Genomic DNA, 11,235 nt, shown 5'->3' with positions numbered 1-11,235 from the left:
TTTATCCAGCAATGCTATCATGCAGAATAGAAAGTCAGATAAAGAGCTTCACAGATAAGAAAAAGCTAAAGGAGATCATCACCACCAACCCAGCATTATATGAAATGCTGAAAGGTATCCTTTAAGAAGAGGAAGAAGAAGAAAAGGTAAAGATACAAATTATGAACAACAAATACACATCTATCAGCAAGTGAATCTAAAAATCAAGTGAAGTGCTTACAGCTCTTTTTGAATTTGTCCAGCAGGTCTTCCGGCTCGTCCCGGAAGGCCCTCCCCAAACCGCGAGTTCATGGCAACAATAGAACCACTCGGGGCCCGGGCGGGCGTTCTTCTACCTGCTCGTTAGAGCGTCACGCCCCCGAGTGTTCCCAGTTCCTCGGGGTTCCGTGGGGTACTCTGGGGGGCGCCCGAGGAACTTCCGGCTGTGGCTGGCTCTCCCCCCGCCCCCAGTACCCCGGGGAACCGGTCGGCGGCCTCCCCCTCTTCCCGGCATTTCCTAGGTCCTGCCGTCCGTGCTGCTCCCGTGGCGCTATGGCGTCCGCCTCGGCCCAGGCTGCGGCCCTGAGCGCCGAACAGGCCAAGGTGGTCCTGGCCGAGGTGATCCAGGCGTTCGCGGCCCCCGAGAACGCCGTGCGCATGGACGAGGCTCGGGACATAGGTCAGGTCATCAAGGCCTATGGCTTCAGCTGCGACGGGGAAGGTGGGTCGGCCGGGATGGGGTGGAGTTGGGGAGAAACGCGCTGGGTTCGTTGTCCTGACTGTCGTCTCCCTTCTCGCCACACGGAGGCAGCCACAATCCGTCTAATAGTATTGGCCCTGAATGCCTAGGTCCTAGGAGCTACTCTGAAATGCGCCAGGTGAAGTCCTCAGAGGCCTATGGCTTCAGCTGCGACGGGGAAGGTGGGTCGGCCGGGATGGGGTGGAGTTGGGGAGAAACGCGCTGGGTTCGTTGTCCTGACTGTCGTCTCCCTTCTCGCCACACGGAGGCAGCCACAATCCGTCTAATAGTATTGGCCCTGAATGCCTAGGTCCTAGGAGCTACTCTGAAATGCGCCAGGTGAAGTCCTCAGTGCATTTTGTAGTTACCATCAGTTATACTATTATTCCATTTTAAGATGAGGAAACATACTCTTGTAGTAAACTAAGTGCCGGAGGGTCGTCACCGCAGAGCCGGACCTGAATCCCGTTTTGAAAGCTTTTCATCTGCGTAATAGCAGCTTCTGCAGTCCCTCCAAGGTGTTTGGGCTGCTCTCTGCTTGAGGGCTGGAAGTTCAGTTTCTTTAATGAGATCATGGTATTCCCCAGGGTGTTGACTGATTTAGGCCGGTCACCCCCTGGCCCCCCTGTGTTGTGGTTATAGATATGGGGTCTTTCCTGGGTGTTCATACTTTGGATTCCTGTGACTAAATTGCTAAAAGTGTTCACTCGATAGGGAGAAGCACGCTCGCTGCCTTGGGATATTTCCATTCCCTGCATCCCATCTGGTTGTGCTCCCAGTAGCCGAGAAAGTGGTTGATCCAGACCCCCAGGGCAGAGGCCTTTCATGTGCCTTGTTTTGCAGACAGCTACCTGCCGAGTGACTCATGCTCAGGCTACCCTCTGTCCTCGTCTTGAGCACCTCCATTCCCTGGGGGTGTGGGTTGACCTCAGACCCCACCCCCCCTTGCAGGTGTCCTGAAGTTTGCCCGCTTGGTCAAGTCTTACGAAGCCCAGGATCCTGAGATTGCCAGCCTGTCGGGCAAGCTGAAGGCACTGTTCCTGCCGCCTATGACACTGCCACCCCACGGGCCTGCTTCAGGTGGCAGCGTAGCCGCCTCCTGAGAGTTGGCCTCGCCGTGACATTGCCTGGGAAGGGAAGATCTCCGTGTCCCGGTGGATAATAAACATGCCTGTGATTTCTTCTCAGCGTCATTCTTTTGTGACCTGACAAGCCCCCCTCCTGGCCCCGGATTCCCTCTGCCATTTCAGTTGCTCATGTCCCTGTCCAGATCTTCCTATGCTCTTGCTGGGCCCAACCCTGCTCCAAGGCAGGGTCAGAGGGTGGGCCGGCCCTTCAACACCCTGAGCAGGTGAGCCTGCACAGGTAGTACCTCTGGTGAGGAATGGGGCTTCCTGGGCTTTCCCTGCGGCCCCTTGGTGGCTGCGAACCAGAAAGTTCCCTCATTGGCTGGTGTTCACTAGGCCGGTGTTACTTCCTGGTCCTTGCCCCCACCCGCCCTCCTGCGGCCCTGTCAGCTTGCATTCCAGGTGGAGCTCCAGGTGGCTCCTCCCCTCCCCGTGGAAGGAGGCCCTGGACCGGCAGGCAGGCACGCCCTGGACTCTCGACCTGACCGGAGGAGTAGGGCTGGAGGGAAAAGCAGGCTGCTGTGGGTGGTCTGAGGCCAGCCCCACCTCACCTGCCCCGTTGCTGGGGATCCTTAGTGCAGGGGCTTGTTCCTGCCGTCCCCTTGGCCTGGTGGACAGCATCGAGGAGGAAGCGGCTGCGTTCAGAGCATTCTTCTCCACCAGGTCTGGGCCACCGCACTGCTGCGCCTTGGGCTCAGCCCGCCCCGCCCCTCTGGCTCTCTGCCTGTGACTCCCCCATCCTCTGGGGAGATGCTGTCCCGTGGGTAAGTCCCCTGCTCCACCTGGGCGCTACAGTCTCCTGTTTGGAGGGAGGAGCAAGGTTCACACTCACTTCTGACACGTGTGTGACCGGGAGTGCGATCTGTCACTGCTCCCTGCCCTGGGTCTGCATCCTGTCTCTACCCTCGAGTTTTGAGGAGCTCCAGGCTTATTCATGCTTCTGGGGGGACTCACCCCCTTCTCTGACACTGTTCCCTGACACGTGTCACCATTGCATTTCTCTGTCCATCCTCCGTTCGCCTGCTTTTGCTGTTTGCTTAGTTAGGCCTGTCCCCCGGGTAGCCCACATCACCTGAAACATAACGTGTCTGAAAGACAGACCTGAGAAAGCTTGTCTTCGTTCCACTTTCTTTCAGTTCCTCTTCACTTCCCCTCCCCTGTATCATTCATACACAGTTACATGGTGAGCACTTTTGAAGGTTCTGGCTATAACTAGCGGACAGGGCAGATACGGTCCCTGCCCTCATAGAGCTTCACTTCAGTGGGAGGCGACAGACTACACGAAGAACCCTATTAATAGGATATTTTCTGATTCTCAGAAGGGAAAAGAAACAGCTTCATGTGCTCGCAGGTGACTGGGCTGCCGGCGCCCTCACTGGCTGGAGGGGTCCAGGGGGGTTTTCCTGAGGAGGGGACGAGTGAGTCAGAGCCCCTGGGCAGAGGGAATGGTGAGGGAGGGGCCTTGCTGTGGGGGCAATGACACAGGGACAGTGCCTGAAGCAGGTAAATGGGTGGGGAGGAAAGCAGGGCCCGGCAGGCCTGTTGGAGTTGGTGACCATCTACATAGTGAGGACCTGCTTGGAGTGTTGATGAGTTGGTAGGTTGGTCGCCCCGCTCTTTTCATTGGTGCTGCCTTCCCCAGGGCACACGGTTGTCACTGTCAGCCCCACTGACTGTCTTCTGGACAATCCCATCCATGCTCCCACCGTGATCATCTTCTCACCAGCCGGTTGGAAAGGCCTCTCCCGGTGCAGGTTCCTTCCCCGGATCCTCAGCCGGGCCTCGTAAGGCTCTGCAACAGGCCCAGCCTCTCAGAGCAGCTTTGCAGCAGGCAGCCCGCTCCACTCACACGCAGCCCTGCTCCAGCGGATCCTGCGTCCCCCTAGGGCCATGCCAGCACCCTCCCCCCAATACCCTACCTCCACTGAGGTCTGCTGCAGCAGTGTGGCCATTGTGTGGGGAAGGACAAGCTCTGGTGTCAAATAACCTTGGTCTGTCCACCTTCCCACTCATGTGCTTGTGACCTTGTGCCAGTTACTTAACGTCTCTAAGCCTGTTTTTTTTTTTTATTCTAAAATTGAGCTAATAAGACCTAATAAATAGGGTTGGCATGTGGGTTAATTTGTAATGTAAGAGCTGCTGGCACTAAAACCCTACTGCGTATCAGCTTTTTAAAAAATATATTTTTTTAATTGATTTCAGAGAAGAAGGGAGAGAGAAATGGAAACATCAATGATGGCCTGGCCGGCATGGCTCAGTGGTTGAGCGTCGACCTATGAACCAGGAGGTCACAGTAAAATTATGGTCAGGGCACATGCCTGGGTTGCAGGCTCCATCCCCAGTGTGGGGCGTGCAGGAGGCAGCCGATCAATGATTCTCTCTCATCCTTGATGTTTCTATCTCTCTTTTCCAGGTGCTGAGGAATGGGGAAGCTCAGGAATTTCCTAGGCATTTCACTTGGCTATTGTAGACCCCTTATCTTTCTACTTCACCACCGATCTCTATCTCTACCTTTATCTCTCTGTTTCCCAAGTGAATACTTTTCTCTTCTGAAGCGCTAGGCACTTATTTTGTAACTCTCGGCCTCCTTCAGCCCGTTCTCCTTCCTTAAAAAAGTGAGGGAAATAATCTCTACATCAGAGGGATGCATGAGGCCCAGGTGGGACTGGGTCTGTGCGAGTGCTCTGAGGATACTGGAGCGCTTATACAAGGTAAGGAAGGCGGTGGTTCTTCATGTCCCTGTTAAAGGGTCAACAGAGACTGTACATCTTATCGTCGTGTCTGTCTTCTGGCTTGACACCTTCCAGAAAAAGTCCTTCCTCTCCCAAGGGTCAGGCGCTCCTGGGTGCCTAGCTAGTTTCTTCCCACCCAGAAGGAGAGAGGGCTGGTCTGGGGTGCAGTGGGTGTTCAGTGCTCAGCAGGGACCTGGAACTTTGCGTGGGGTCAGGATAAAGTGTCCAGGTGGGTATTTGTACCAAACCAGGGATGTGTGTCGATGGACATGGCGATGAGGTGCATGTAGTGGGACTGGGTGGGTGATTGTGTGTGTGTGTCTGTGTGTGTATGTGACAAGGGAGGGGTATATGTGTAGGACCAGGAGCTAGACTTGTGACCATGTCCTTGCATAGGTTTTGATGAGCTTGTTTATGGGACACATGCTCTGTGCGAGGCATTGTGCTAAGCTTTGAACATTTGGAGGTGAGCAAGACTGGTGGTGGGCCCCTGTGGTGGAGCGGGCTGTGCAGCCGCCCTTCGGCCCTTGCTGTGGGAGGGAGTTCACGGTCATTCAGAGTGGCTGTCCAAGACTGGAGGGGAACCCGGCTGGGCAGCTCAGTTGGTTAGGGCGTCATCCCATAAGCCAAGATTGTGGGTTTGATTTCCAGTCAGGGCACATTCAACAAGCAACCAATGAATGCGTAAGTGGAATGACAAATCAGTGTTTCTCTTTCTCTCTCTCCCTTCCTGTCTCTTTCCTAAAAAAAAAAACAATTTAAAACATTTTTTAAAAAAGACTGAAGGGGTAGTCAGCATCAGACCACGCAGTAACCAGGCCAAGCAAGTTCCCCAGGGTACCTGAAAGAGGTGGGAAAAAGCCCTTTTTTGGGGAGGGGGAAGGGGGGGGGGAAGGGGGAATTGATGTTTGATGTTTTAAAAAGTGATATAGTAGTCATCATAGAAAAACAGACTTTTGTTGGGCTTTAAGACTTTGTTATTTTTTTCCTTATTTTTTATTGAGGTTGGCACACATAATGTGCATATATGTAAGCCTGGTGAACATCAGCACGCACCCATGTGTATACCACCTAGATCAAGCAGCCCAGAGCTTTCCTGGAAATTGCTACCTCCAAGTCAGTTTATGTATTTATATATTTTTTAAAATATATTTTATTGATTTTTTACAGAGAGAAAGGGGAGGGATAGAGAGTTAGAAAAATCGATGAGAGAGAAGCATTGATCAGCTGCCTCCTGCACACCTCCTACTGGGGATGTGCCTGCAACCAAGGTACATGCCCTTGACTGGACTCGAACCTGGGACCTTTCAGTCCGCAGGCTGACGCTCTATCAGTGAGCCAAACCGGCGAGGGCCCAGTCAGCTTATTTTTATAAAGGTAATACATGCCCATGCCACAACTTTCTTAAAGGTATAAGGGAGGAGTCACCATCTCTCCAGCCGCCCAGACTCCCCCCAGGGGAAGCCACCAATCTGAGTTTCTTGTCTGTGCTTTGTTGGGCTGCTTTCCTCTCACGTTGGTTGGGTGGTTTGTGTGGAATTACACACTGAGAGCATCATGCCCTTGTAGTGTTCAGGGCCTCTCAAGGTCAACCAGCCCTGAGACTATCAGCCGTGGCAGGGCAGGGACCGGGGCCCCAGACAGGCCTCGGTCAGGGTCCTGAGCTCTGACTGATTGAGACCAGACCTGCTCGGCAAGAAGCTATGGCTCAGACATAGGGTGGTTGGACCAAAGGGGCCTGTCAACTCCGTCCCCACCTGCCTCCTTGACTCCAACTCCCTCCCTGTCCTCATTCTGTTCCTGGGCTCCAACTACATGGTTAGGGCAGGGTAGGCGCAAAGGCCTGGGGGCAAGAAATAGAAAAGGTGCCAGTTTCACAGGGGTCATCTATCCACTTCTCTGCCCCAGGGGCACCCCTGCAGATGTGAATGCTGGGAAGGCGAGGGCAGCCTCCTTCAGAAGCATCTACAGGTCTTGGCTGTTGGGGACCCGCCCCTTCCCACTACAACTTCCCCACACTCCCTGAGCCTCGGGTCCCTTGTCTGTAAAGTGGGACAGTCCCTGCTTCATAGGGCTATTGTGAGGAGTAAATCAGGCGAGGGTTGTAAAGGATCTTATAGCACAATGTCCGGCACACGGCATGACTCCATTACATGCAGCGATCACCGTGACCATTATTATTAGCTTGGAACAGGGAAGGCAGTGTGGAAGCAGCTGGGAGGAGGAAGAGATGGTGTGTGACTGTGGGGGTTCACATGTATGGAGCATGATCTTCTCCCGGAGGGTTCAAGGTGTACATGTGTCCTTATTTGTGGAATGCCATGCTCCGAAGGCCTTTGATGGCAGACATGTGGAAAGTGGGCCCTAACCCCACCCCCACTGCCACCGTCTCTGCTAAAATGAGAAGTACAGTGAGTTCCCCCAAGGGGGCCTCGCCCCTTCCTGTCCCCGCCCTGTCGGCAGCCCTGGGCCATTGGAGTGGCAGCCCCAGAACCAGGACTGCAGGGTGGTGAGGCGGCCTGGGTGCTGAGGGCCGCGTTTGAGGCTTAGCCCTAGCGGTCTCCGCTTGCCCGGACTCCCCGGCACTACCTCGTTCCCTGCACCCGCTTCCTTTTGGGGAGCCCCCAGGATGGTGAGGTAAGGGCCTGGGACCCACGGTAGGCAGGAGGCACGGGCGCCCCGGAGCCCCGTGTGGCCTCTCCTCACCGCCCTCCTGGGCCTCCCAGGTGGTTTCACCGAGACCTCAGTGGGCTGGATGCAGAGACCCTGCTCAAGGGCCGCGGTGTCCATGGGAGTTTCCTGGCTCGGCCGAGTCGCAAGAACCAGGGCGACTTCTCCCTCTCTGTCAGGTAGGTGACCCTCAGCTCCACCCAGGACCGGGATTTTGGCAGTTCATTCCTGGTTCCCTCACGGTAGTGCCCATTCCCCAGCCCCCGCCCAGCATGTCCCTGTCCCTATCTGTGTCCACCCCATCCTGTGTGTATCCCCTTCTTAGGACCTCAGCCCATCCCCCACCCGTCCCCTCCTCTCTTCCTGCACCCACTGGCCTCACCGCCTGGTGTCCTGCAGGGTAGGGGACCAGGTGACCCATATTCGGATCCAGAACTCGGGGGATTTCTACGACCTGTATGGGGGGGAGAAGTTTGCGACGCTGACGGAGCTGGTGGAGTACTACACGCAGCAGCACGGCGTCCTGCAGGACCGCGACGGCACCATCATCCACCTCAAGTACCCGCTTAACTGCTCTGACCCGACCAGTGAGAGGTGAGGGGCTTTGCTTTCGCCCCTCACTGGCAGTGCCTTCCCTTTCCCGGCGCCCTACCAGGGCTCTGTGGCCCTCTGTCTTCCGTGTGACCCTAGGGCTGTGTCTCAGTGGAACCTCCCACCTCTTTCCATCTACCCCTGAGGAAGCGAGAGGTCACCTCACCCTTCAGGGTCCCTGTCGACTGGCAACCCAGGCCGCGCTGGTGACAGAGTCCAATCCTTGTGGCTAGCTTTGTTGTTAGAAAGCTCCTCTTCCTTCTGTGGAACTGATCTGACTTCCTGTAACTATTCCCTCCTTCTGGACAGGTTAATACAGTGCGAGGTGGGGAAGGAGCAGGGATAAGTGTCTATGAGATCACTTAACGCCTTGCCTCAGCAGACCAGCGGGAATGGGTCTGCCTCTTGGGGCTGATAGGGCATCCCTGTGTGATCTAGTCACGTGTGTCAGGGCCCAGGACTGGGCACAGGGTAATACTCAAGCCATTTCCCTTCCATCCCTTTGGCTCCAACGCTGCGGCCGCAGAGCGGGCCTGGCCACCCTCCAGGTGGTCCCCCCAAAGCTTGGGTGGGAGCTGGGGGCACCTGAACACTCAGCATCACAGGTGGTTCATTCTAGCAGCTACATCTCAATGACAGCTCCTGTTAAGGCGAAGGGCAGCTGCAAAATTCTAGGGTGTTTTTTCCCCCATACTCCTGTGGCCAAGCCAACGTGCCCTTGTACTGTATTTGTGTATCGATTGTTGACATGATTCTGAACCTTGATTCTGTCCGTTTTCAGTGCTTCTGAGATGCATGCCTCCCACCTTGCATCCGTATTTTTGTTCAAGTCATTGATTAAGACTTAGAAGTGGATGAGGTGAGGTGAAGGCCCCAAGCCCCACCATGACTCTCTCCAGTCCACATGAAGCCACTGATCACTTCCTTTGAAGCCATGCCTTCTAGGAGAGAAGCCTCAGCATTGGTGACCTCGTCCTTTCCTACCCTTTCCCTAGGTCCCATCGCTAACATGCCTGAGGATCTGTCACCCAGACTCGCTGAACTCATGTCCTCTTTCGGCCCTTGCCCTCAGCCAGGCTCTTGCAGTTGGGGAATGGGGTTGCCAGACCATAGAGAAGCAGCAGGTTGGGGACTGAGCTGGGAGAGGGAAGGAGGGTCTGAGCAGACCCCTTGGGGAAGACGCTGAGGCCTGGGTTCGCATCACTTGGGAGAAACAGGAGGAGAACAGAGCTGGGGCTGAGGCTGGTCAAGACCAGGAAGCTGACTCTAAGAGGCCCTTTTGGTTACCTACGCCTGGACACTCTGGGCTCACCCCTGACCTTGGAAGTGTGTGTGGGAGGCTCTTTCTCCAGACCTCTGTGTCCCTGCAGCCACTGCTGCTGCCCCTCCCCCTCCACAGGAATTTGCATTCGTCCCCTTGATGGCTAGCTCTGTGCCTGTGGTCAGCCTGACATTTGCATGGACACTTCCTCATCCTGGGGCCTGGGGGAAGAGGGCCGGACCCCTCCTCATTGCCCTGGGGCTCTGGCCTGTCCCTGAGTAGCAGGATGGGGTGGCCAGAGGGCTCCTGCATAGGCCAGGAGACTCTGAAGGTCTTTGAGCTGTGGTCTCTCTGGGCTGGAGTGAGATGCCCTCTTCCCCACCCCCCATTTTTGCGGTTGGAAAATGTCCCCCCCTCCCGAGGTCCCTGGGCTGAGGAAACCTCACAACCTCACTTCTCACTCTCTCCCCAGAAGGAGTTTTGTGTTTTTTCCATCACGTGGTTTCCTGTGGGGCTGGGCATTGTGGGGCTACAGTTTCCTCCTGGGAAGGGGGTGTGCTTCGGGGAAAGGTCCTAGTTCTGCTTTCTGCCCCTTTGAGCCCCTTTGAGCCCCTCGGAACCCCAGCCTCCTCTTCAATGGCATCATCCTGGGCACCCCAGAGCCCCCTAAACCACTCTCCCCTGCTGGTTGTCTATATTCCCTGCCTCCCCGGAGGAGTTCTTTCCATCAGGCCTCCCTGGTGACTTCCGTCTCTCCCATCTCCATGGCTCTCTGTGGTTTGACCTTTGGCTGCTTTCCTCTTGGTCACCGTCCCCTTTCCCTAGCCTAGCCCCGTCTTTCACGGAGACCCTTCCTGGTTTCTCCCTCCAAATATCCTGGACAGGGCCTGCCTTTCTGCCTTTGTATTAAATTTCCAGAGGTGGACCTGATGAGCACTCCTGAGGTTTGCTTGTCATCAGCAAGGGCCTTGGGCCAGTGTGCAATGGGCAACCTCAGTGTCCTCATCTGTAAAATGGGCATGGTACCTGCCTCTTTGTGTTTTGTGAGTAACAGACCTAAATATGGTGGTGGGATTGGAAGCATCTAGCATAGTGCCTGTCCCACCACAGGTACTGTTTCCTGTCCCTCCCTGTGAACCTCTCAGTGACTGCCCCTTGGCCCCAGACTCATCTTCCCCGATGCTGCCCTTTCTAGGTGGTACCATGGCCACATGTCTGGGGGGCAGGCGGAGACACTGCTGCAGGCCAAGGGTGAGCCCTGGACGTTTCTTGTGCGTGAGAGTCTCAGCCAGCCAGGAGATTTTGTGCTGTCCGTGCTCAACGACCAGCCCAAAGCTGGCCCAGGCTCCCCGCTCAGAGTCACCCATATCAAGATCATGTGCGAGGTAAGGCAGCCTGGCAGTGGGGGAGCCCCTTGCTGGGGCGTGGGCGGTGGGGAGAGTCAGCCAGGCTTCCGGCCAAGGCTGGGGGTAGAGGGAGAGAGGGAGACTTGGGCCCTGCGGGCTGGCCTGACTTGGTATGCCTCAGGGTGGACGCTACACGGTGGGTGGTTCAGAGACCTTCGACAGCCTCACGGACCTGGTGGAGCATTTCAAGAAGACGGGGATTGAGGAGGCCTCGGGCGCCTTTGTCTACCTGCGGCAGGTGAGGCGTGGGCCTGGCTGCGTCCTTCCCCGCCCTGTGCAGTCCTGCGGCCTCCGAGCCTCTGAGATCAGGAAGTCACTGACTTCTCGCCCGCGCCCACCCTAGCCATACTACGCCACGCGGGTGAATGCGGCCGACATCGAGAACCGGGTCTTGGAACTGAACAAGAAGCAGGACTCGGAGAACACAGCCAAGGCTGGATTCTGGGAGGAGTTTGAGGTGCATGATGGGGACCATGAGGGTGACCCCACTCCCGCTCTCCATACCTGATACTGACCTGCCCCAGGCTGTCTCCCGCCATGGACGCCCCTCTGGGGGCTGGCACTCCATTGCCCCTTCTCGCCCCTCAGAGTCTGCAGAAGCAGGAGGTGAAGAACCTGCACCAGCGGCTGGAAGGGCAGCGGCCAGAAAACAAGAGCAAGAACCGTTATAAGAACATTCTCCCATGTGAGCATCCCCATGGCCTCCCTCCCCTCCCCCCATGGGCCCCAT

The 11,235-nt window shown here is 56.1% G+C and overlaps 2 protein-coding genes across 2 annotated transcripts in view; both read left to right on the top strand.

Annotated features, from left to right (window-relative positions):
• The window catches only part of LOC102756264 (chromosome unknown open reading frame, human C12orf57), a 20,011-nt gene extending 18,110 nt beyond the window's left edge, over positions 1-1,901 (top strand). The window contains exons 2-3 of the mRNA XM_006757551.2: positions 210-700; positions 1,670-1,901. Of these exons, the coding sequence (XP_006757614.2) occupies positions 210-700; positions 1,670-1,821 (643 nt within the window). The 3' untranslated portion in view covers positions 1,822-1,901. The remainder of the gene's footprint in view (positions 1-209; positions 701-1,669) is intronic.
• Positions 1,902-2,264: 363 nt separating this feature from the next.
• PTPN6 (protein tyrosine phosphatase, non-receptor type 6) overlaps positions 2,265-11,235 on the top strand; it is a 15,091-nt gene continuing 6,120 nt past the window's right edge. Inside the window, 7 exon segments of the mRNA XM_015559952.1 lie at positions 2,265-2,609; positions 7,304-7,426; positions 7,647-7,841; positions 10,295-10,484; positions 10,627-10,743; positions 10,849-10,962; positions 11,094-11,190. Of these exon segments, the coding sequence (XP_015415438.1) occupies positions 2,596-2,609; positions 7,304-7,426; positions 7,647-7,841; positions 10,295-10,484; positions 10,627-10,743; positions 10,849-10,962; positions 11,094-11,190 (850 nt within the window). The 5' untranslated portion in view covers positions 2,265-2,595.

This window comes from Myotis davidii, unplaced genomic scaffold (assembly GCF_000327345.1).
Source record: "Myotis davidii unplaced genomic scaffold, ASM32734v1 scaffold13, whole genome shotgun sequence".
NCBI classification, from domain to species: domain Eukaryota; kingdom Metazoa; phylum Chordata; class Mammalia; order Chiroptera; family Vespertilionidae; genus Myotis; species Myotis davidii.
Note: the sequence above shows the minus strand (reverse complement) of the source record. Positions and strands in the feature narration are given on the sequence as shown.